The following is a 25358-nucleotide window of genomic DNA, read 5'->3' on the forward strand; positions in this document are numbered from 1 at the left end:
GGCACTATTTGTGCTTATGGTCTTAATGGAGGGAGAGCTCTGAGTCCTTAAAACACACGCGCAGAAGCACGGGGCTGCCTTGGACTAGCCATATTCCCAGCCAGAGAGGGGAACACACCACATTCTTACCAGATTTTAAAAGAGGAAGAAAATACTAAGTCTGCTGCTCAGACAGCGGGCTTGAGAGTGAGTTTCTGTTACTCTCAGTCCCTTCTGTTTCCTCATACTCGGTCTGGGTGAGGGGGGCCAGTTTCCGCCGAGGCCAGGGTCCTGTCTCCGGCCGAGCTGTCTGGCTCCGGCTCCTCCGCAGAAGTGCCCGAGATGGACGAGATGGACGGGCTCATGGATTTGGCCGTGCTGCTCCCCCCAGCTAGGTGCCAGGGGGAGGGCGGGCAGGAAGGGCGGTGGCAGGACCCTGGGGCATGGGCTGTGGTGGGCCTGGTCCTGGATGCCTGGAGGACTGTCCCCCTCAGCCCCTGAAGCCACCTGGCGGCTCACTGACAACTGTCTCTTCACATCTGTCACCTGCAGCTGCTGGCTGGCTGAGGGCAGGAAGTTGGCTGGTCACTGGGCAACGGGATGGTGACACCGGGGAAGAATCCAGCCTCACTTCCTGGAAGAGTGGCCGCCTGGAGAAGAGAATCTAGGCAAGCTGCCAGCGCCAGGCCGGTCTCAGCACAGAGCCCCCTTTGTCCCACACAAGCCCTCCTTTCAACAGGAGAACCTTCCCTCCCGGGTCACCTGCTCTGCGGCCAGGGCCTGAGTCGGGCGGCCACGCTCGTTCCTTACAGGAAGCAGGCTGCCCGGTGCGGGGACTCAGTGAGCTCCGCCGGCCGCGCGCCTGTGTCTGTTGAGGCCGAGGGACGCGTATCTGCTGCTCCCCACCCCGTGCGCCGGCCAGCCCGTCCGCGGCCGGGTGCTGCCACCGTGGTTATGAGAGCAGGGGCGCCCGGCCTGCTGCAGCCCGGAGGCCGGGCAGGGATGGGCGGCCTGCCTGCCTCTCTCCTGGCCGCGCCCCCCCTCCCGGTACTCGCCGGCATTTCCTCCGGACCTGTGTGCGGAAGCACCGCGGTGGGGAGGCCGGGCTGGGGCCCCGCGTGTGTTTCCCAGCAGAGGGGCGCTGAAAGAAGGGGGAGGGCCCCGCGGGCTTCCCAGCCTCGGCCCATTTACACGCTCCCAGCCCAACGGCTCCCGGCTGGCCAGAGCGCCCAGGGCCGCGTCAGGAAGGGAAGGGGCTGGCCACAGGCCTGCATACATCCTGAGAGTGACAGATTCTGTGCCGCTTGACGTTCTTTTGTTCGGTTTCTCTTTTGTTTTCCCTTATTTTTAGTAAAGCCCTTTAGAAAGTTAGCTGACGGGCTGGGGACAGAGAAGCGGTCTTTACCGCTAGTAAAAGGGCGGGAGGGGGGCCCCCGGGACAGAGGGGGGCCCTTGGACACCCCCACCCCTCGGTCCCTCGGGCGACCCCTCCGCCCAGCCTGCGAGGAAGCACCTGCTTCTGTCTGATTTCGAGGCCACCCTGAGCTGCTGCTGGCTGCTTCCCACCAGAAGGCCGGTTCGGATTTCGGGGTTGACCTGCAAGCCCCACGCAGGGGGATCTTGTCTCCGAGTGGCACTGCCTGGAGGGTGCCATTCCGCCCATCTGTGTATGAGCCGCTGAGGCCAAGGGCAATTTCATAAACAGAAAGATGAGTGAAGAACCGGTCCCTGGGGCAGAGGAAGCGACCGGCTAGGGCCCTGGTCCTGCGGGGAGGGGAAGTGGGCCTTGGTCCGGTGGGCACGGAAGGGGCACCAGTCAGATGTGGAAGGCCAGCGCCCTTCCCTGCAGGCTGACTTACTTTGCAGGCTCCTCGTGGCGGACGCCGTGGAGCCGGGGCGGCTGGCCTGCTGTGGGCCACACGAGGAGAAATGAGGGGCCAGAGCCGATGCCTTGGCCTTGGGTGGGTTCAGGTCCAGGATCTCCGGGCTGCAGGGGGCCCGGGGCTTGTAGGCGAAGCCTGGTGTAAACTCCCTGGAACAAAATGTGCAATCTGAAGTCACAGGAGGAAGGAAGGACCCCCCTTTCCAAGCACTAACAGATGGCAGGCAGGCACTGTCCTGGGCACGCGGCGGGTGTGAGGGAGAGCAGGGCACCCAGAGCCATAAATCCCTGCCCCATGGAGCTCACGTTTTAGGGCAGGAGGGAGACGATGAAAGAGGAATCAATGCTAAGGAGGAGAGGAAGCAAGGAAGGGAATAGGGAACTTGGGAGAGTATTAAATTGTGAGATTGAATGGCGAGGAAAGCTGTGGCTGGCAGAGTAATGGTCCCACAGTTAGGTCCATGTCCTACTCCCTGGGACCTTACATGACAAAGGGAATTAAGGCTGCAGGTGTGAGATTATCCTAGATTACTGGCGTGGGCCCAAGGTAATCACAAGGGTCCTTAAGAGTGGGAGAGAGGCAGAAGAAGAGAGTCAGAGGAACAGGTATGGCCACGGAAAAAAGGCACAGAGATGCCACGCTGCTGCTGGCTTGAAGGATGGTGGAAGGGGCCACGAGCCAAGGAGGGCATGAGGCCTCTAGAAGCCAGAAAAGACAGAAAAGAGATTCTTCCCTAGACCTCCGGAATGTAACTTGTCCATTGGACACCTTGATTCCAGCCCACTGAGACCCGTGTAGGACTTCTAACCTAGGGAATTGTAAGATAATAAATTTGTGTTTGTTCAGGTAACTAAATGTGTGTTAATTTATCATAGCAATTGGAAAGTGATTTTAGATGGGGTAGCCCGAGAAGGCCTCAGTGAGAAGGTGACTTTTAGCCCCCAAACAATTCTGTGAGGCAGGCATTACTACCCCATTTTTCAGATGTTAAAACTGAGGCTCTAGGTTCATAAACTTTCCCAAGGTCACACACATAACAAGCAGTTAGTGAGGCTAAGCTCTGAACCCAGTGGGATCTTATAGCCAGCCATCCTCCAGACGCCCTCAGGACCCCATCCCAATGGACCAGCTTCACAGAGACAGGAGCCAGCTTTCCTCCGGCACCTGCAGCCACCGCAGCTGGGGTTGGTGATGTGACTTCCCGGCCCAGCCCTTTGCTCTCTGGCTGTCATTGAGCTATATACATGCTCAATTCTTCTTCCCACCTCGACTTCTGGGGCCTTTGCTATCTATGCGCCCATTTTCCGGACAATAACTCTGAAGACCGGAGTCCCGGGTTGTCACCCAGGGTTGTTGTCACCATTGAATGAGCTGATGTCAGCGCCAGCTCCGCTCCCGGCAGGCAGCAGGTACTCCTATAGTCCAGCTGCCCTTCAATAAGTGGGTGTCTCCATCTGCGGGCTGCACACAGTGGGCGCACGGCAGGTACTGTGAGCTTGGCGAGTGAGGGGGTCCCCCCACTGCATCCCCTGGGACAGGGAGATGCTGACCGGCTGCAGGGCTTCCCAGTGGGCAGTGGGGAGTGTGTGTGCGTGTGTGGTGTGTGCTGGGGGTTGAAACTGAGGTCTGTGGGAAGTGCGGGATCCAGTGGCCGGGAAGGAGGGTGGGGGGCCCAGAGGGTGCGCTCACTGGAAGGGCCTGGACTCTCAGTCCCGCTGTGCTGCTCTCTAGCTGGTGACGAGAGTGAGCAGGTCTGCTGACGTTTTGGGAGCCTCAGTTTCCTCACCTGTAAAATGTTTTCTATAGGACAGCTCTGAAGGTAGGGTGGCTGTGCTCCGGGCCTAGTTGTGGTAAAGTGCCCCCTAAATGGGGGTTACGGCTCTGGGGAGTGAGACTCGGGAGGAAACTACATAATTTTTGGATTCATTTCTATATGCCTCCTTTTTTTTTTTTTTATTGAGCATCTATTACTTTAATAATCAGAAAAATAAAACTTAAATATCTGAAAAGTCTCCAAATTCAAATTTAGAAAAAGACCGGCATACACTACTATATATAAAATAGATAACTAATAAGGACCTACTGTAGAGCACAGGGGACTCTACTCAATACTCTGTAATGGCCTCTATGGGAAAAGAATCTAAAAAGGAGTGGATATATGTATACGTATAACTGATTCACTTTGCTGTACAGCAGGAACTAATACAACATTGTAAATCAACTATATTCTGATAAAGCAAAAAAAAAGAGGCTGGCATAAAAACTGCCCATACACTTTAGACAAGAAATCTTTCATACCAGGTTGAAAAGGATAGAGGAGATTTAGCCCTATTACTCTTTAAAAAATTTTTTTTCTTCAAAAAGCAACATTTATTTTTATGTCACTCATAATATTGTCCCTCCAGGCGAACTCCCTAAGAGCAGCAATTTGGTCTAGTTGACCTTTGAGCCCCAGTGTCCAGCACGGTTTCTGAGCACCACATGCATTACCAGTGAATGAAAGAAAAGCAAAACGTTAGGGCAAAGGCGTCATAAATCCCGGTGTGTAGATCAGATGAAAGAGCACACAACCATTAAAAATAATGGAGATGGGGGCTACTCAGGCATATGAGAGAGAATGGAATAAGGCTGAAAACAGAGCAATACATTGTAGCCTGTAAGTCTGGCTGCAATTGTGCGAAAGCAGGCATGCATCGCTGACACTTCTTCCACATACAAAGAAGCTTCTTTACATGGGCTAATGAGGTGGTTTTCCTTTCATATTATTTAGGTCAGACGTTTTCTCCTATTTTGCTGTTCTAATTTTGATATATAGATTTTTTTTTTTTTTTTTTTTTTTTTGGCCTGTGGCTTGTGGGATCTCAGTTCCCTGACCAGGGATTGAACCCGGGTCATGGCAGTGAAAGCCCGGAATCCCAGACCAGGGCACCAGGGAACTCCCTAATTTTCATATTTTTTATCATTGTTATTGCAGTAAAATATACAGAACATAAAAATCTTGACCATCTTTAAATGTAGCCCCATTATACTTTAAGAAGGAATACTTGAGAGACACTAGTAAAAACTACTCAGGTGAGCACTGGGGCTATTCCCGGCAATGGTAACGGCACAGGGTCAGCCCTGGGTTACCTGGGGATGTCCCATCACACGGTCATGGAACAGGGTGGCCAGATTTGGAGGAGCTAGACGTGCAGGCCCAGGACAGCTGGCCCGCTTCACCCCATGGGGCCTTAGAGCCAGTGGGCAGCAAGGTCAAGTTGCAGGGTCAGAGGCAGCCAAGGTGAGTTGGCAAGAAGTGAAGGGAGAAAAAAGTCTGGGCAGCAGGGCTGGGAATCTCTAACCTCCCAACCCAGGGCAACCAGGAAAGGGTCCCATCCTTTTTGGAGAGCGATTTGGCAATGCGTATGAATACCCTTACGTGCAGGTTAATTTTATGGGTCAACATTGCTGGGCCATGGCACCCAGGTATTTGATCAAATATTGTCTGGATATTTCTGTGCAAGTGTTTTTTGGATGAGATGAACATTTCAATAGGTGGACTTTTTTTTTTTTGGCCGTGCTGTGCGGCTTGTGGGATCTTAGTTTCCCGACCACGGATTGAACCCGAGCCCTTGGCAGTGAGAATGCGGAGTCCTAACCACTGGACCGCCAGGGAACTCCTCATAGGTGGCCTTTGGGTAAAGCAGACTGCCCTCCAGAATGTGGGTGGGTCTCATCTGATCACTTTTGGATTTTGGATTTGTCAGGCCTCTGCTACTATGGGAGCCGATTCCTTAAAAGAAATCTCTGTATAGACACACTTCCTGTTGGTTCTCTTTCTCTGGAGAATCCTAACTAATACACCTTAAAAGGCAGCCTCCTCTCTGCTGTGGGACGTGACCTTTGTTGCGTTGCTGCTGCGGAAAGGGCACCCTCAGACAGAGGCTCCCTCGGCTGGCTCCTCCCGTTGGCATTGGAGAAAATGGCCTTTGGCAGACACCAGGGGGCCGCCCTTCGCTTGGCAGGTGCCCCCCATCCCATGAGGTTCCCCAAACCACCTGGGGGGCTGCAGGAAGCGGCGGTGTGGACTGAGGGCACTGGCCACTGTCACTGAACTCTGCAGGGATGATGGCATCAGGACCCCCTGGAAAGGACTCTGTAGGAGGCGGGGATGGGCGTCTGTCGGTAAGGGTCAGCTTGGCCTCTGAGTGGCCCCTAGCCCCCTAACGCCCCAGAATGTTGAGATCAGCAGTCTGGGCAGCTAGGAGCCGGAGCCAGGAACGGGCGACGGTCTGGCAGGAGATGGGGCCGGATGAGGGCAGAGCAGAAAAAGCACATGGATGGCAGTCGCCTACGATTTAGAAAAACGTAATCTGCTGCGGGAACACATGGTGCTGGGTCCTAGTAAGAGGTAAACTTCAATATATTGGTGAATTGGGAGGTGGCCTGCAAGGCAGGCGATTACTTATTAAAGAAGACTGGCCGGCTTATTTTATCTCCCTTATCAATGGGAACATTGTGTTGGAAAGGAGTAGCAATAAAAGGCTTCTGGAGACATTTAATCTCTACTTGTGTTCGGAACGCTGCTGAGTCATAATCCGAAGATGGCTGGCGGCCGACGGGTCGGCGAGGCCACGGGACAATCTGGGCAGCAAGGCCCCTCACCTTCCCGGAGGTGACGGCTGCAAAGCAATGCTGCACGTTCCAAGGTGCAGGTCAGCCCTCCAGGTCTAGACCGACAGATTTCCCGGGAGAGGGCATTGGCTCTTCTTGGGATAAATGCTTTTTTTTAAAAAAATGCATTTTCATAGCCTGGTTAACAGCTACTCAAAGCTAAGCGGATAGAAAAAAGAAAAGGAGAACTTGGCTGTGGGGAGGTGTGGGATGGTGGGGTCCGAACATTTTTACTCCTGGCTTTTCTAGGAAGGCAACTGCCCAGCAAGGCCAGCTGCTGGAAGCCACGAGGCTGCAATCATCTTTACACCACCTCAAAGTTGGGGTTAAGCAACGAGGGCTAGGGCTATCATTCCGTCTACCAATGGCCCACGCCCAGAGCTCCAGGGCCTTCCTTCTGCCGCAAATGAGGGCCCACCCAGCCAACTCATCTTCCTCCAGGGCCAGGGGCTGCCCTCGCCCCTACAGACAGAGAGAGGGGGAGTTGTCAAGCCAGACAGAGAGCCACTCTCTCTTCCTTTCTCCTGAGGATCCATCCATCGCCTATTTTGAGCTCCTGCCCTGGGCCAGGTGTGGGAACACAGGGACAAACACCCTGCTCACGGCCTCTGTCTTTGAGGAGAGCGGGAGACAGTCATGGAGCACGGGACCACACAGTGAGCCTCGGGCTCACCATCTTTTACGCCCTCGGCCCGGTAGAGACATCCAGGACTGCCCCCCTCCCCTGTGCGGGTTCCAGAGTCCTTCTGGCTCATCCCCACACAGCAGGAAAGAAAGGTGCAGGCTCGCTGCCTGCCTCGGTGGGTGCCGGCTCTGCTAGGGCTTCTGCAGGTCATCTCTGACTCCCTGGCCACTCCTGCAGGCGGTAGGTGGCTTCAGGCCTCTCTGGAGCCTGGAATGCTGGCCCTCCCACTGCCTCACCCAGCTCCCCGAGGCGCCGCTGCCGCCGCCGGAGCGTGACCACAACTGAGGTTAGGGTGACCCTGCGGACACAGCAAGGGAAGTCCTTCCCTGTTCTACGGGAAGGTGGGGCGCGGGAGGCCTGGACAGTCACTGTGGCAAGATCCCTCTACTTCCGAGACTGCAGGGCGTAGTCGTGTTCACCATGACTCTAGCCCAGCGTTTTAGTGCTGGAGGTTGGCTTGTCTATGGTGACATGCTCAGCCGGCAGGGCGTTCTGTGACCAGGAGGAAGTGGTGGGCGGCGGTTGGGAGACAGGCTGGGTCTGAGTCCAGAGCCGGGCCCCTCCCCCTGAGCAGGCTTCCTCCGAGCCGAAAGAGGGGGCCTGTGAGAGATTGAGAAAAACAGTGCTTTCTAGGTTCTAAAGGATCCCTAGTAACCCGTCAAGCAGCAGTTTGTGCTCGTTGGGAAAGAGGGAGAGAAAAGAACTTTTATTTTCTTCTTGGAGGCCCAGTTTCGGTTTCAGGAAGCTGACATCGGAGCCCAGCCATTTTACTGATCTCGTTCATCTTTCTCCCCTCCAAAGCCAGCTGCTAAGATAGGACACCGACCTCAAATTACTTCTAATCACAAACCCTCCCAAACATGTTTACCTATCAGTTCCTAAAACTCGTCTCTTGGGCATGTTGGTAAGTTTTTCTGTCCTTCCGGTCTGACAATTGGTAACTGTCCTGAGGCGGGTCCCTCCCCTTGGGCTCTGAGGTTATCAGGCGCGGTGACCAGAGTCCCCCGAGGATCTCAGAACCGCACTTCAGGGCCCAGCGAAACGCTCCTTTGCTTCCATCGTCAGACGCTGGGCCTCAGAGGAGCCTCCCCAGAATACCTCCCCATCCCTACCTGGTGGTCTCGCCACTGTCCAGGGCACAGGGCACCTCCCTAGGCTGGCTCGGGCCCCCCGCTGGGGGCAGGTGAGGCTCTCCCTGACGTCCTGCTGGCAACCACTCTCCCGACTTGGCATCGATGGCGGCTGGGGAAGAGGAGAGAGCTCAGTTGACTTCTGCTCTGGAAGCTCTTTGAGGATGCTCTCTGCTGGGCTGCGCCCTGAAGTCGAGAAAAGCACACCCCCCGGGCCAGTCCCTCACGGCTCCCCGGCGCCTGTGGATGGGGACTTGTTTACTCGTGCAGCTCGGGGCCTTTCCAGATGGCCACTTGATGTACTTATAACCTGAGGGTGCAACAGGCATGCTCTGGCTGGAGCACACGAAGCGCAGAGAAGGACAGACCAGCGGCCCTGTCGCCTCTCACACTCCCACTGCCTCTCAGGGAAAAGCCAACAAAAGCCAGAATTGTCTCCTGGGCCCCTGCTTGGCGCTGATGCACAGCGGCCCAGAGGCACCCTGAAAAACTCTTCGTGTTTATTTGAAATTCAAGTTCACCTGGGTGTCCTGTATTTTTATTTGCCAAATCTGGCAACCCCAGAGGTGCGGCTCTCTTCGCCCTGTGCTGCTCCAGGATCCTTCAGGCCCGAATCCCTGTCTTCCCCCAGGGGCAGGAACCTCCATAATACCACCTAGCAAGGACAAGGCCACCTAGGTCACCCCAAGATCACGGGGAGTGATGGGAGAAGTCCCAGATGACGCTGCCGCAGATGCCTCCCAAGGGTCTGGGGATGGGCCTGTTCTGTATTTCAAATGACGTGGACCCCTCTTTCTCCAGCCCTGCTTCTCCTCTTCTTGTTCTACAGCCAAAGGGGTCCGTGTCACCATCAGAGCAACACTGTGACAGTCTGGATTCACTGCTTCCTTAATCCAAGCTCTTTTCAGCTCTTTCATTTAAAAAAAAAAAAAAAAAAAGTCTCTCTAGCACCTTTGCAATGTGGCCTCTGCTTTATCTTAAATATAAAGAGTCTTCCCTACATAAACAGACATGTCTCCAAAGAAGACGTACAGATGGCCAACAGGCACATGAAAAGATGCTAAACATCGCTAATTATTAGACAAATGCAAATTAAAACTACAATGAGGTACCACTTCACACCGGTCAGAATGGCCGTCATTAAAAAGTCTCTAACAAATGCTGGAGAGGGTGTGGAGAAAAGGCAACCCTCCTACACTGTTGGTGGGAATGTAAGTTGGTGCAGCCACTATGGAAAACGAATGGAGTTTCCTCAAAAAAACTACAAATAGAGTTGCCATATGATCTAGCAATTCCACTCCTGGGCATACATCCAGACAAAACTATAATTCAAAAAGATACACGCGCCCCTATGTTCATAGCAGCATTATTTACAATAGCCAAGACACTAAATGTCCACTGACAGATGAATGGATGAAGAAGACGTGGTACATATATACCATGGAATACAACTCAGCCTTAAAAAAGAATGAGATAATGCCATTTGTAGCAACATGGATGGACCTAGAGATTATCATACTAGGTGAAGTAAGTCAGAAAGAGAAAGACAAATACCATATATGGTATTTGTACCATATATGGTACAAAAACACATACTCACTTATACGTGGAATCTAAAATATGACACAAATGAACTTATCTATGAAACAGAAACAGACTCCCAGACATAGAGGACAGATTTGTGGTTGCCAAGGGGGCGGGGGGTGGGGATGGGATGGAGTGGGAGTTTGGGATCAGCAGGTGCAAACTAGTATATATAGAATGGGTAAACAAACTAGTATATAGAGAATGGGTAAACAAACTAGTATATAGAGAATGGGTAAACAAGGTCCTACTGTAGAGCACAGGGAACGATATTCAATATCCTGTGATAAACCATAATGGAAAAGAATATAAAAAAGAATGTATATATATACGTGTAACTAAATCACTTTGCTGTAGAGCAGAAATTAATGCAACATTGTATATCAACTATACTTCAATTAAAAAAAAAATCTCCCCTGCAGGTTTCCTCAAATCCATAGCAAGGGGGCACAGCTTTGACTTCCAGATAACTCTCTTTTGACCCAAACAAGGACTCTGTTTCCGGTATGGAACCCAATGGGTGGCTTTATTTACAGTCCACATTGGACAGTCTCCACCCAGAACTGGGACTGGAACTGGAACTAGGATTTCAGCCTTCTCTGATCTGCTCTTCAATGGACAGCTGGCCTGCTTGTCTGTGCTCTCTGCTCAGTGGACTTACAGTAAGTCCCCTACATACAAACCTTCAAGTTGTGAGCTTTCAAAGATGTGAACGTGGATTTGCACGTCCAGTCACGTGAGTTAGTTCACGCCTCTGGCGTACATTGCCATGTGTGTGCATCCCCTACAAATGGTTGCAGCAGCCATTCGGAATGCAATCCGGTGCTACCGGGTCATCTATGATGAGAAAAAAGAGCTACCACCCAGACGTCACTGGATCGTTTTTTCAAGAGGGTAGACAGAACTGAATCCAGCAAGGAACCAGAACCTGTGCCATCCACGTCAGGTGTGAGTGACATTGCAGCTGGCCCTCCGTCTCCTATTGCTGACGACCCTTCAGCTCTACCATCTCCCACCTCCTCTCCCCCCTCCAGTCAGTAACTCTTCTTGCCTGTTCACTCGATGCCAGCCCGTGTGCCAGCTGTTGTGCTGTACTGCTGCACTTTTCAAGATACCGTACTGTAAGATCAAAGATGTTTTCTTTATTTTGTGTGTTTGTTTTGTATGTATTATTTGTGCAAAAAGTATTATAAACCTATTACAGTACAATGTAGCTGATTATATTAGTTATAATTAGTTATATTAGTTAGTTGGGCACCTAGGCTAGCTTCGTTGGATTTACGAACAAATTGGACTTACGAACGTGATCTCAGAACGGAACGCGTTCCTATGGAGGAGACTTAACTGTTTAATAAAGTCCAGGGGACCAGATTCGGGTGTATGAAATCATAGTTGAGTGGAACCACACATGAGCGCTGAGCTACACACAGAAAATCCCATGAGGGTTAATGGTGTTACAAGATGGTGCCCAGGGGTAGGCAGCCCTCCAGGATCAGGACCTTTCCCCGGCCGCTGGTGGTGGGAGACAGCTGGCACAGCCCTCTGGCAGGAGGGAGGAGGCGCCAAGCTGGGGTCTCCGGAGACCCTCCGAGGTCTTCTCGGTTCAGTCACCAAGCAGTAGCCACCCCTCCGTCCCCCCTCCGTCCCTGCCTATTCCCTCTGCAGTGTTTCAGAGCACCCGCTGCGGCACACCCCCCGCAAGAAAACCAGCTCCACTGAAAGAGCTGGGATCTGGGAGGAGAAGGGCAGTGCGTGCGTGCACCTGAGGCTTCCTGGGACAACCACTGCTTTCCTACCTGTTAATCCATTTCAGACAGGGCTGGCATTGTCCCTCCACGGTCCACTGACAAGGCATGTGATTTTGATACCCCCGTTTTGGTTGATGGGGAAATGAGAATAACTTGCCTCGGGCCAGTATCTTGCAACACTCTAAGTCACATTCTTGGCTTCTTTTTCTTGGGAACTATTTCCTTTCGGCTCCGTGGGGCTGAGTCCTTTGCTTAAAAATAATGTACTTTCTGGGCCTGCATTCAACTGATCAAGCCGTTTGAGGATCCCGCAGGTTCCTCATCACGAGTCCTGCCTTCAGTGTTGACTGAATGCACAGGTGTGATGGGGTGTCCTGAACAAACCCGACGTGTGGGCCGCGGTGCTGGGTTCCCATGGGTCTAGAGGTGTTAATTCCCAGCATGAGGGTAGCCAGACTCAGTAGCAAGTCATGTGTGAGGGGAGCTGTGGGAAGTGGCCAGGCGAGGCCAGCATGGGATGCGGGGGGACAAGGTGAGCAGGAGACGAGACGGGCAAGAAAGGGCTGGGGGGGTAGGACCGGAAGGACAGTAGGGTCAAGAGGAAGTCAGATCAGCTCTTGTCGGGGAAGGAGTGAAACCGGAGCCGGTGAGGGTCAGGACGGCCCTCTGCCCACCGCTGTCCCCTCCTTCCCTCAACCGTGGCACTCAGTCCCAGATGCAGCCTCAGAACCAGTCTCAAGGCAGCATTCCAAGCACACTGGCTGAAGCCTGTTTGCACGCAACCTCACGTGGAGGCTGAGAAGAGGAAGAGATGGTGGTGGCGAGACAGGGTGGGGAGCTGGCACTGGTCCACGGATGAGGCGAGGGCCAGGGTGGCTGCAGCTGGGCAAAAGGAAGGAAGCACAGAATCTACACCGGAGACGGAATCCACGCTCATTAAATGACCCCGGGATGCCGATGACCCGGACGCTTGGCTTCTCCAAGGGGAGAACTTTTGTCAAGGAAAAGGATTGTAAAGGAGAACTACGGGTGCTGGCCTGAGGTGGAGACACGGCCTGGGGGTGTGGGGAGAGACTAATATGCCTGGTGTCTGCAGGGGGAGTGAGGGCGGACTGGGGGTCAGTGTAGTGGAGTCCACCGAGGCAGGAGGGCAGTAGATGGGCTCCCAGCCAGACCTGAGCGAACAGGAGCAGGTGGAAGATGGGACCCGAAAAATACGGCCTCAGTGTTCACAGCAGGCTCACGGGTGCACCCGACAGCGTGACTGGGCCTGTCCGGAGGGGCTGGTGAGCAGCTGCTGCCTCTGCAGGGAGAGGCACTGTTAACGGCTGACGATCCCAGGGATGGGTGCCCATTGTTTTCCTGCAAGGAACCAGACCCTGCCAGGGCCAAAGGCAGTTGTGCTTGAAACTAACAAGAATGTCTACATCACCCGCTGACCCTCAGCCACCTCTGTCCCTGACAGCCTCAAGTGCGTTCACCCCACGGGTAATAATACCATGAGAAATCGTTCCAAAAGATAGGACCACACTCATAATCCGTGCAAGACAGAGGGTCACCCTGGTGGTCATTTGGGTCAAACAAGGATGTTACTGCTAAGTAAGTTTAGCCTAAATGCAACTGTTTGGAAGTCCAGGCCTGTAGAACTTGAACTCATTTTAAACTCAGTGGCATTACGTCAAACTGGCAAAAACTGTTAGACAACCTAAAACCTCCACCCTGGCAGCAGAGACCTCTGGGTAAATTATGGAGCTAGTCGTCTTTTAGAGAAGGCATATTAATGTCTGCAGCTCTAACAAAACCCATGTAAAATAACAGATGATCAAAGCTGGCAAAACCTCTAACACTGCTTATAGCCAAGAGATCCTCTCCTGGGGTAACCAAATAACCTGGCTTTCTTCTGGCGCCGTGACAGGTCTATTGCTCTGAATTGGGGATGAGAAGCATTTGAATCCAACTGTGAGCAGATTATAAAAGCTCGCAGATGTTTCTCGTACTGGAATCTGACCTGCTCCTCTGTTGTTTTTCTATTTGAATGGATATTACAGTCTTATCTGATCTGTTCATATCTTTTTAATTTCCTCTTGAAAATTAAAAAAAAAAACTTTGTACATTTCTAATTCCAAGCATATATATTTTTTCTGGCATCTAAAAACTACATTTATCCCCCATCAGTCTCTGATGAACTCAACTGGATACTTCAAAATGTGTTTGGATCCCACAGTAGTTTTTGCTCCTAGCCAACATTTCCGACTCAATTTAGCCTTCTAACATGTGGCTGACCACCTCAGCACCAGAGTTTGGGGCACCAAAGTTTTGGTCAAAGATCTACATCATTTTGAGATTCCTACTTAAAAATCTCACATTAAACACAGCTTCCCCAGTCAGAAATGTTGCTCAGATAGCTTGTACATGTGAGCACTGGACACAGTGCTCTGAGAGAAGGGGGTCTAGAGGAAAAGCCCACCGTCAGGTCTGGCTGTGTGGTCACAAGCCTGTGGGCCTCTACGACACGGAGCAGTGGCTGAGAACAGAGGGCTTCTCAGGAGCAGGTGGGAGGCCAAGGCCTTTCCGGGTCTGTAACTGCAGCTGCTTCATAAGAATCCAGGCATCACCAGTCCCAGAGCTGCCCCCAGGCCCAGTGTTGCCCCCAGTCCCAGAGCTGCCCCCAGTCCCAGTGCTGCCCCCAGTCCCAGAGCTGCCCCCAGGCCCAGAGCTGCCCCCAGGCCCAGAGCTGCCCCCAGTCCCAGTGCTGCCCCCAGGCCCAGAGCTGCCCCCAGTCCCAGAGCTGCCCCCAGGCCCAGAGCTGCCCCCAGGCCCAGAGCTGCCCCCCACATGCTGCCAGTATGCTTACATGAGGAGGAAGTGCAAGGCTCAGGACCAGGCATGACCCCCTTGCAGACTGGACGGTGGGCATTTGGCAGAGACGAGAGGCAGCTGTTTCTGGCATGTTTGGCCATCTGGGGAGAGATGGGATGGTCTTCCAGCCTGGAGGAAAGAAAAGAAGAACAGCAATAAACACAGATGGGAGATATTTGACTGCTGACTACTGTGTAGCATCACAAAGATGCAGGAAGTGGAAGTACCTGAAAGCCTTTTGTTAAACTGATATTAGCAGATACTGAATCTCTTTAAGAAAGAGGAAGTGCCCTTACCTCACTCTTGTTAGCTCTTATAAATTTGCAGTGAAACATGGCTATTATTTTTCTAACACACAATTGGATCTTTTGGCTTTGGGTGACACGGGAGCATGACATTTCAACCAAACAATTTAAAGTATCAATCTTCTGGGCTTTCTTCCAAGGATGAAGCAGATTAGCAAAGGGATGAATTCCATCAGAAAAGACGTGACATGTGTCAGCCGTGACAACAAGAGTTAGGCCGGAACAGGACTGGGGAAGAGCTTGTTCTCTGGAACACTATCAATGGTGTGTGCAGTGCCTACCGCTGGCACCTGGGTCGATGGAAACTCGTTCACCCAGCAGACATGCAGTGGGCACCTGTGAGAGACAGGGGGCCTGGGCAAGCACATCACAGGGGGGTAAGTAGGATGTGGGGTGGCATCTCCCGTCAGCCTTCACAGCAGACCCCCAGGAAGGTTCTGCAGTGTGCGCCCAGCAGCACAGCACTCAGTCCCCTTCAACGGGGAGATAGCAGACACCTGCTCCGGCATGGCAGGCTTGTCCCCCCTCTGTCTAGGGTTGCGCCCTGTGAAACGGCTGTTCTTGAATGCCAGTTCCAGCAGCAAAGACAAGCAGACACCTAACTGCCGTGCGGGGCAGAAAAGCCTCTGTGTGTGTGTGCGTGTGCGTAAGAGAGAGGCAGGCAGACAGACTCAGCCGGTCTTGAACTCTGAGCTGGGGTTTGTCAGGGGCGCGAAGACGGAACATTTCCCGGCAGAGGTAGCAAGCACCATGAACAGGCAGGGCAGGATATAGAGCAAAAGGCAAAAAAAAAAAAAAAAAAAAAAAAAAAAAAAAAAAAAAAAAAAAAAAAAAAAAAAAAAAAAAAAAAGCATATATGTGCGCTGCTTTGTTACAGAGATTTAGCGCACTCACGATGCAGGCTGGAGGGCACACAGTGTCCTGGGGAACGTGGGGCTTCGAGGGCTGAGGTTGGGGGGTGTCAATTAAGAAGGAACTGGTTGGCCAGCATTTGATTAGATTTGGTCCCTAAGGGAAACAGGAGTCACAGCAGTGACGTTTTGTTTGTTGCTGTATCCCCGGTGCCGAGTTGTTCATTACAGATTACTATAGAGCAAACCTGGAAATAAGCAAACCGCCCAGCTGTAGGGGATAACTAAGTAAAATATGTCATATTCATTTGAAATATCTTATGGCCACTGTTGTATGAATAAATGTAGGTTTCTCCCCTGCTCTCTATAATCCCCTTATTTGCACCTGTTTCTCTCCAGCGTTCTCTCCAGACAGGAGAAGAGGCCACCCAGACCACGGAAGAGGCTTCACCCTGACCAAGCTGGACTGCCTGGCCTGGGGCTCCCCAAGAGCCACCAGGGGTCAGGTCCTCAGGTGCCCAGGGAGACCAGAGGCTCTGGATAACCAGACTAGTTTTGTTTATATAAACAGGGTAGGAGCAAGGCTATGAAGAATGAATAAGGCTTGGCAGCCAAAAATGCATATCGGTGCTTTATAGAGTCATGTAGAAATAAGCTGACGGCATCTGAAACTGTGACACTCCATCCCAACAAAGGGCCTGGTGCTACGGTGGGAGGCTGCAGAAAAGAACAGGAGTCCTTTCTGGGTAGACCCACTAGTCCTTTTGGTCCTCTCCTTCAGAATCACATTGGCCAACACCAGCCTTCTCCTGGATAAAGGCTGTAAGTGGCTTGGAGACCCCGAGGGACATGGGGGGAAGAGGGAGACTCAACCTCTTTCCTTTCAAAAAATCCCCAAAAGATAAATAATAAAGAGATAAATGCTTTTTGATATGAAATTTTATTTTGAATTTTAAAAATACGTACATCTTACACTGCAGTTGATCAAAACAAAGCTTAAGAAAGTAAATCCCCGCCTCCTTTAGTACCCAGACTTACACTGGGTACCCGGTCCTGTGGCCGCCGGGAGTGATGGGCCGGCACAGGGGCTCAGGGCCGCCCCACTGCACGCCGGCCGCCCCCTTTCGCCTCACCTTCCCCGTGTTGGTCATGATCTGGTGGAAGCAAAGAGGAAACAGAGCTGGAGAAATCATCTAGTTGAGAGCTGACCTAGACATTCTAACTCACTACATTTAATAATCTATAGTAATAAGAGGATTTGCAAATAAGTGAGGAAGGATCATGACACAGATCATTCAGCTAAACAGAAAATTTCGGGGAAAATCTGCTTAGGTTTTCATATTATACCATTTAGCAGTATAAGTTAAAAAAACAAAATCAAACCACGGAAAAAGGAGAAGAAAACAACTGGATATAGTAACTTATCACATCCCTGGAGAGGACTGACTTTTGAAAGTAAGAAGGGAAAAAAGACAGACAGATTTGGTTTCATAAAAAAATCAACATTTCCACATACACAGTAATTTAATGATAAACCAAATTAACAGGTAAACAATGAACTGGGAAGAAATATTTACAGCACGTATAATAGATGAAAGCTTAAGATTTTCATTAGATAAAGAGTTCTTACAAATCAGTAAGTAAAACACTAAGTAGATGACTGGGAAAAGAATTCCAACAGCCAAGTCACAAAATAAAAAGTATCACCAGTAAAGAGAAGAAAAAATGATGATCGACTTTATAAGTAACTAGAAACTACAACTTTACAAAAAGTGTATCATTCTCCAATTATTAAGTGAGTGACAATTAAAGAAATGACCCCATCCACTTCTGACAATAGTTTAAAATGTCAGTGGCGTGGAAATTTGAGACAGCTCTTTTGGAAAGTAATTTGGCATTTTATATCAAGAGTCATTAAAATGTTCATATCCTTGGGTGTTAAACCCTAGAGAGAGAATCCAAAATGTGGAAGATGTTAAATAAAGCTGTACGTTACAAAATCATTACACAGTAAAACTGGAACAATCTAACTGTCTAGTAATAGGGGAATAATTAAGTAAAATATGGCATATTCATGGGAAATATTACATGGCCATGTACAATGATAAAGACTAGGTTATGAAGAAAGATGTTTATTTAAAACATTGTTAGGTCAGGTTATAATATTGTACATAAATGATGCTTTTCATTACGCTAAGTGCACAAAAAGACGAAGGAAATGAACGCTACAATGATTATAGTGGCTACATAGGACAGTGAACCAAGAATAATTTTTTTCCTCTCTATTTTCCGAGTTTTCTGTGATATGGTTATATTATGTTAATAATTAAGAAAAACTGTTTAAAAAAGAAATCACTGTAAAATTGGTGAAATGTGAATGAAGTCTGCGGACTGTACCAACATCAGTCTCCTGGCCCAATACATGCTACAGCCACCACTGAGGACGCCAGGTGCAGGGTGCACGGGACCTCTCTGTACTACTTTTTCAACTTCCCGTGAATCTGGAATTATTTCCAAATAAGAAGTTAAAGAAAAATTTTTAATTGGAATTACGTCTTTGATTTCCTGATTTTACTTAAAAGTTATTTGGGTTTATCTAGTATTTGAGGTAGGAAGAAGAAAAAAAAAAGGCCCACTGCCTCTGGGAGAGCATCACTAGGCCTCACCTGTGCTGTGGGGGACAGCTACCAGCTGGAGGGGTTGGTCAGCGGGTGAGGGGAGAGGGAAGGGGGTGTGAAGGGGAGAAAGGCAGGTGAGAGGGCTGGGGAGGCCCCTACCCTCTTGGAGGAAATGGAACGTAATTAAGCTTCCCAAATAAGAACTAATATGCAGCTTCATCTCTCTTAATATCTCTTGTGAAATTTGCAGAAGAAGCCTATTTTAACTGCCGTCACTCAACACTGCTGTCTGCTTCTCCTCCGACTTCCCTTCTGTCCCGCTGTCCCCGTCTAGTACCTAGGGTCAAATTCACAGGTCCGCCCCCATCACCAGAGCAGGTTCCTTCAGGCCAATATTCAACAGTACCTTAGGACCACCCGGGGCTTCTCTTTTCCCCCTCCATTATGCCAGTCAGACACCCGCGTCCTTCCACAGAGGGCTAGGATAGGAAGGCTCAGTCTTAGGCGCTGGAGAGGGAGACAGCGAGTGTGTGGGCTGCCAGCCCCCCATGCCCCCTGCCTCCTCCCTGTTCCATTGTCCCTCCCAGCTCACCCCTCCCAACTCCTTCCTAGAGGAGAGAGAACACAGCACATATTTGAGAGTGTTTCCGCCTTTGGAAAACCCCGTCAGCCACAGCATCTCCCTAAAACTTCACAGGCCTAAGAAACAATCTAAGGCGGGTGGTATTTGTCCTCTCCAGTGGATGAGGAAACTGGGTCAGGCCTGTGGGCAGAACCACACGGTGTGTCGTCAGAAGGCCTGAGGAAAGGTCTCTGGTGAACAGGGTTGGCGTGAGGGCCCAGAACGACTGCGTTAGGCGCTCGGTGTCTCAGAGCAGCTCTTTCCAGAGGGCTGGTTTCCTGTTCACCTCACAAGCCACTGTGCATGTGGGGAGCCACGGAGGGGCCCACAAGGGCTCCAGGGCACTCTCTGGGCACCTCAGTTTGCAAAGGAGCCTTTTTGGGCTGGAAAGGTCTTAAAGTGTGTCTACCAACAATGTGCTATTTCCACAGAAATGCTTCAGGGGTTGTTGGGAGAGAAGAGAAAGGGTTCCTGACAACCACCCTACTCACCAAAGGAACTCAGCTTCCATCTGTGTTACGGATGGAGATGCTGTTTGAAAAAAGGTTCTGATACTAAAAAAATACAGCGTGTTTAACCACAATTAGAAAAAAATGCAGCGTGTGATTTAGCTGAACGTACTTTATTCTGTAGTAAAAGATGGTCAACATGTCAATTTAGGTAAAAAATTTCCCATTTGCTAGTTTTTGAGTATTGGTGAATCACTTAAAGCAATTATGACATGCTATAGAGCAGTATGAATTTTTTAAGAAAATACAGGCACACAATATGTCCATCTATACACATGGAAAACAACCTGGAAGCTGAAGGAGACACTGCTAGCTGGCCACCTAATACTCATTCCCTCTTTCTTGACCAACAGCCCTCTGATTTTGTGGGCCCAGAAATGCGTCTACTTAAAAACACCTTTCCAGACTCCCTTGCAGTTAGGGGCCACGTGGCCCAGTTCTGACCAGTAAGAAGTAAGTGGGGGCGGGGGGGAGGTTGGGAGGGAGACGCAAGAGGGAGGAGATATGGTGATATACGTATATGTATAGCTGATTCACTTTGTTATAAAGCAGAAACTAACACACCATTGTAAAGCAATTATACTCCAATTAAAAAAAAAAAAAAAAAAAAGAAGAAAGTGGGGGACACCAGAAGTAGCTTTGGGAAAAGCACTGTAGAGGGGGTGGATTTGGCTGGCCTGCACGCTTGACTTCCTCCTGACTTTATCATGTTTTGTGCCAGGAGCTGCATCCATCGTCTTATGACCAAGAGGCAACAAGCATGTGAATGAAGGGCCAATGCACCAGGCAGAGCGCCCATGGAGCTAATGAAACCAAAGCTTCACAGCCCCGGAAAGAGCCCTGGCAATGTGCTCATATGGTTTTTGTAAAATTTGCAGAAGTAGCATGTTTCAGTTGCAGTCACTTAAAGCTGCTGTTTCTTTCTACTCTCACTTCCCTTGCCATACTCCCCCTCATGGTGTTGGAATGGCCAAAGGCAATTTAGAACTTAGCCAAAAGGACGGTGAACCGGGATGACCTTTAATTTGAGTTTAGTGGGAAATATGATTCCCAGTCACTTCTGTGCATAGCCAAACATCGCTAGCTGTCCTGGTGTGGAAGTGGCTTCTAGAATTCCACACACCATCAGAGAATTTATGAAGAGTCAGTGCACAGGAAAATTTGAAATGCCCCCAAATCTTCCAGTTTCTTTATGAAAGAAGTTTGAGGATGGTTTTCTCAAATTTAACAACAATCCTAAAAATTTACACAGCATTACCATAAAACTAAATGTGAAGCCAAAAGAAAAATTTCAAATCTATCAGTAATAAGAAACAAAGCTGGGGCTTCCCTGGTGGCGCAGTGGTTGAGAGTCTGCCTGCCGATGCAGGGGACGTGGGTTCGTGCCCCAAAAAAAACAAAAAAACAAAAAGATAGAAACAAAGCTGATCAAATACATTACAGGAAGGACTAATTTTCTTTTCTTTCTCTGTAGAAAATATTACAAACTCGTTGCAACATATGTAGAGGCAATCAAAGAGTATAAAACAAAAAATATACGGAAAGAAAACCATGAAGCACGTGGCAAGCAGCTAGTTAATAAAACATTATTTTTCTGTTTGAGATCCCTGTCAGTTCTTTCTTTTTTTCCCTTTACCTACTTTTTTAAAAAAAAAAAATTGAACTATAGTTGATTTACCATGTTGTGTTAGTTTCGGGTGTACAGCAAAGTGATTCAGTTACACATCTGTCTATTCTCTTTTAGATTCTTTTCCATTACAGGTTATTACAAGATATTGAGTATAGTTCCCTGTGCTACACAGTAGGTCCTTATTGGTTATCAATCTGTCAGTTCTTAAAATTTGAACTTGACTGTGATTTATTTTTCTTAGTCTCATTCTAAGTATTCACTTTTATACCTAAACTTTGTATTCCATTGTTTTAAAGAAGGCCTGCAAAACCCTGTAAACTGGAGGGCCCACAAAACCTGGATCTTCCCTTCTGACAGGCTGGGTGAAAGAAGGCAAGAGACGAGCCTGGGGTCTGATAAGGCTGGATTCCCTGCTACTTGCAGATGAGCTCAAAACCAACTGACAAAGGAAAGATGAGATACAGAGATAAATGAAAGGAAAATAGAGGGAACAGTGGTTATCTCTGGGTGGACAGAATTATTATGGTGGTTGTTTATGCTGTGCTTACTTTTGACTTTTCAGTAATAAGCATGTATTTCTTTTGCAATCAGAAAAAAGAATCCCAGAAACAAACTGAAAAAGAAAAGGATTTGGAATCTTTGGGGGCTGGGGATTCTTCCCCCTGCTTGTTTGGTTGTGTTTTCACACATAGGAATATGGACTTTTTAGTTAGTTCCAAGTGACTTTTCAATCATCAGAGTCAGGCAGAGCAGGAATAATTGGTTGAAAAGTGATTAGGAAAAAACCCCAAAGTGGAGACAAATTTGGGAAAAAAAAAGGAAAAATTGGAAACTGAGGCCCTTCCTTCTCCGGTTTTGGTTTTCACTGCGAGTAAAACAGGGCCAGCTGCAGGCGCCCAAGCTTCTTCCCTGTCTCCGGCGGGCTGGCCCTGCCCCCTGGCCAGATGCATTCACTACCCCTGCTGAGGCCCCGTTAACCTTGAGGTCTGCCCACGTGGCAATGTTTCCATGGCCCAGATGCTGGCTTTAGAACCACTGAGGGGTGTAATAAAGAGGCAGATTCCTGGGGCCAGGTCCACACACTCAGACTGTCCGGAGGTTGGGCCAGGACCCCTGCTTTAACCAGCCCTTTAGGAGATCTCCAAACCAACTTGGCAGAAAAGGAAGTGTGGAAAGGGAGTGATTAGCATTGACACCAGGCATTCCCCCTCCAAACTGAGTCTATGCTCAGAAATTGGACCACAGAGTAATCCTGAATATTTCACACAGTTGGAGACTCTAAACTTTCAAATACGGAACAGAATTCACTGGAAAATCAACGGCTCTCCCAGAAGGCAGCAGAGCTTAGTGGTAAAGAGCAAGCAGGCTCAGATAACACCTGAGAATGCTCCCCAACGCTCTCAGCCTTAGCTGCCTCATCTATGACACGCGATACGAGCAGAATTTACCCCATCCTTTGTTGGGAGGATGAAATAAATGGAATCAGATGTGTGAGGCAATCCGCACAGGACTTGGCCCAGGACGTGAGCCCAGCTAACTTAAGGCACGCCTATGACTGTTGTTAAAGGTAACTGAACAATAAGTTGAAACTTCAAAATAAAAACAAAACAACTGAGATCCTATGATAAATATCTACACGCCTTTACCCAGGGTACTGAAGATATTTAAAGCAGGGCACTCTTTTTAGGAAGAACTAAGTGATTATTCGGCATAATATGGATGATTCTGAAAGATTTAGAAATAACCAAGCAAGGAGAAGTTGGCAAGTCATCAGTCTTGATCTGCTGCTGATCACGGCCTGAAGACGAAACACAAAAGGGCGCTGTTTTTACCAGAACTATGAGTGAACGGATACATGGGATGTGGCCACCACCACGCTCAGGCAAGTCCAGGAAAAGTGGCTTGTTCTGCCCAAGCTTTCCCTGAGTTCCCTGTGGTCGCCAGCTTCTTCACGGCCCGGGCTCTGCAGTGCACAGGCGCTATCTGCTTGAACTTGGGGGGGTGAGGACAGGCGGCGAGTGTGGCCTTGCAGGGCGCGGGGTGGCCATCGATGCCCAGCAAGCGGGGAGCCATGGGTCCAGGCACCCTGGGAAGGGCTCCCTTCCATCCCCTCGACACCCTGGCAGGCTGCCCTCACTGCACCTCCCCGCTCACGCCCTAACTAGTATTATAGTTTTTAAATCACTGGTGTGTACAATTACCACTCCTGGGATTATGGTAAGGAGGTCTGGGCTGGGACCTAGACTCTATTTTTTTATTTTTTTATTTTTTTGTGGTATGTGGGCCTCTCACTGTTGTGGCCTCTCCCGTTGTGGAGCACGGGCTCCGGACGCGCAGGCTCAGCGGCCATGGCTCACGGGCCCAGCCGCTCCGCGGCATGTGGGATCTTCCCGGACTGGGGCACGAACCCGTGTCCCCTGCATCGGCAGGTGGACTCCCAACCACTGTGCCACCAGGGAAGCCCCTAGACTCTATTTTAACGCACCTTCAATGGCCAGCTCTGACATCACAGGACTATACCTGTCAACCCCCTGACCCCCCATCCCTCAACAGCAGCACACTTTTATCTGCTCTGTGTCATCTTCTGTAAACTTCTGGAAGATAACAGCTTGAGAAACTTTGCCAGCATTCTGTTGTGTGTTAGGCAAATGGCACAGGTTCAATGAAAAAGTTTTGAATACAAGTTTCTAAAAGTCAACAGCTTTCCACTGATCTTGAAAAATCTACAGTCTACCCAGTACACCAGAATGGGAGGGAGGCGTGAATTGTGACTTCTGGGGTGCACATTCCCTAGTGAAATGCAACGCCTTCTGTCTCTGGCAGGTTCCCTCGTTTGACACAAGCAGTTAGCAGGTATGAGTGCACAACCCCCGCGTGAACCACCAGAGCCAAAGGTGGGCAGGTGAGGTGAGCTCACAGCGCTGGCCGGCTGTCAATTTCAAATCAAGACTGGGTGGCTGAGGGCAGCTGAGGAGTCTAACGAACAATGACAGCAAAATGGGCAGTGTTCCTATAACCTCAGCGATTACTGCTCAACAGTAAGTTTCCTAATAAAACTTTAAAGTGTTTCCACATGAGATCCTATGGTGACCTGGTCTAGTGAGTGGGTCGAATGGTGGCCTCCAACAGATCTGTCCATGTACTAACCCCGGGAACCTGTGAACGTGGCCTGATTTGGATAAACAGTCTTTGCAGATGTAGTTACATTAGGGATCCTAACATGAAGAGATCATCCTAGATTATCCTAAGTCCAGTGAAGAGTGTCATAAGAGACAAGAGAACACAAAGAGAAGAGGAGAGGAGGCAGAGTCTGGAGTTCCACCGCCACAAGCCAAGGAGGGTCTGGAGCCGCCAGAAGGTGCAAGACCAAGAAAGGTTCTCCCCTAGAGCCTTCAGAGGGAGTGTGGCCGTGCTGATAACTTGATGTGGACTGCTGGCCTCCAGAATGGCGGGAGAATACATTTCTGTGGTTTTAAGCCATCCAGTTTATGGTCATTTGTTACTGCGGCCCTAGGAAACTAATAACCTTGGTCTTTACGTCCCTATAGTGAATTCTTTCTGTACTTCATTCTTACCACTCACATTGCCACCGACAAGTTAACTGACACCAATGAGATAAACAAGCATGTGTAGAACTTTTCTAAATATTTCCTTCTGGTCAAAGAACAGTACCTATGCATTAAGAAGATTTAGAACTGCAGGCTATGGTAAAGTGACACTATTTCTGGATGCCATTAAGCTGGATTGTTGGTTGATTTGAAAGCTCTGTCACTTTGTGCCTCACCAAACTGCAAGATTAAACTGGTAGTTCCAGCATGTTCGGTGTCTTGTTTCCGTTGTTGCTGTTAAAAATCTTCACCACATCAACATAAGATCTCACCCGCGGCATTTCACTGTGCAGAGGTGCTAAAAGCTACTTAGCGGAGGGGCTGTACTGGGGTTTCTGTCTGAACATCCTTGCTGACCCTCGCGTGCTTGTGCAGTGGTGTCTGTGGGGAAGTCCCAGCATCTCAGGGCTGAGTTCTCGACAGCTTCGCCACCATCCTCCAGAGAAGCCCCACCAACTTGCCTTCTGTCTTCCTCACCACCTGCCCATGAAGGATGAGAATCTTGCTTTTAAAAATGCACGTCCAGGGCTTCCCTGGTGGCGCAGTGGTTGAGAGTCCGCCTGCCGATGCAGGGGACACAGGTTCGTGCCCCGGTCCGGGAGGATCCCACATGCCGCGGAGCGGCTGGGCCCGTGAGCCATGGCCGCTGGGCTTGTGCGTCCGGAGCCTGTGCTCTACAACGGGAGAGGCCACA

General features: G+C 49.9%; 1 protein-coding gene across 6 annotated transcripts in view; it reads right to left on the reverse strand.

Moving 5' to 3' along the window:
- Positions 1-371: 371 nt before the first annotated feature.
- Positions 372-25358, reverse strand: part of ARMC9 (armadillo repeat containing 9) — a 135071-nt gene continuing 110084 nt past the window's right edge. For 2 of the 6 annotated variants that reach the window (XM_024740579.1, XM_024740578.1), the window contains exons 21-24: positions 16716-16831; positions 14517-14650; positions 8313-8442; positions 1562-2011 (exon numbers count right to left, since the gene is read on the reverse strand). In XM_024740579.1, coding sequence (XP_024596347.1) covers positions 1675-2011; positions 8313-8442; positions 14517-14650; positions 16716-16831 — 717 coding nt within the window. In that variant the 3' untranslated portion in view covers positions 1562-1674. Of the gene's footprint in view, positions 2012-7898; positions 8009-8312; positions 8443-14516; positions 14651-16715; positions 16832-25358 lie in introns of those variants that run through there. The other 4 variants (XM_024740577.1, XM_024740580.1, XM_024740581.1 and 1 more) reach the window with 4 other exon arrangements.

The sequence above is a fragment of the Neophocaena asiaeorientalis genome, unplaced genomic scaffold (genome assembly GCF_003031525.2).
Source record: "Neophocaena asiaeorientalis asiaeorientalis breed wild unplaced genomic scaffold, Neophocaena_asiaeorientalis_V1.1 scaffold388, whole genome shotgun sequence".
In the NCBI taxonomy this organism is placed as follows: domain Eukaryota; kingdom Metazoa; phylum Chordata; class Mammalia; order Artiodactyla; family Phocoenidae; genus Neophocaena; species Neophocaena asiaeorientalis.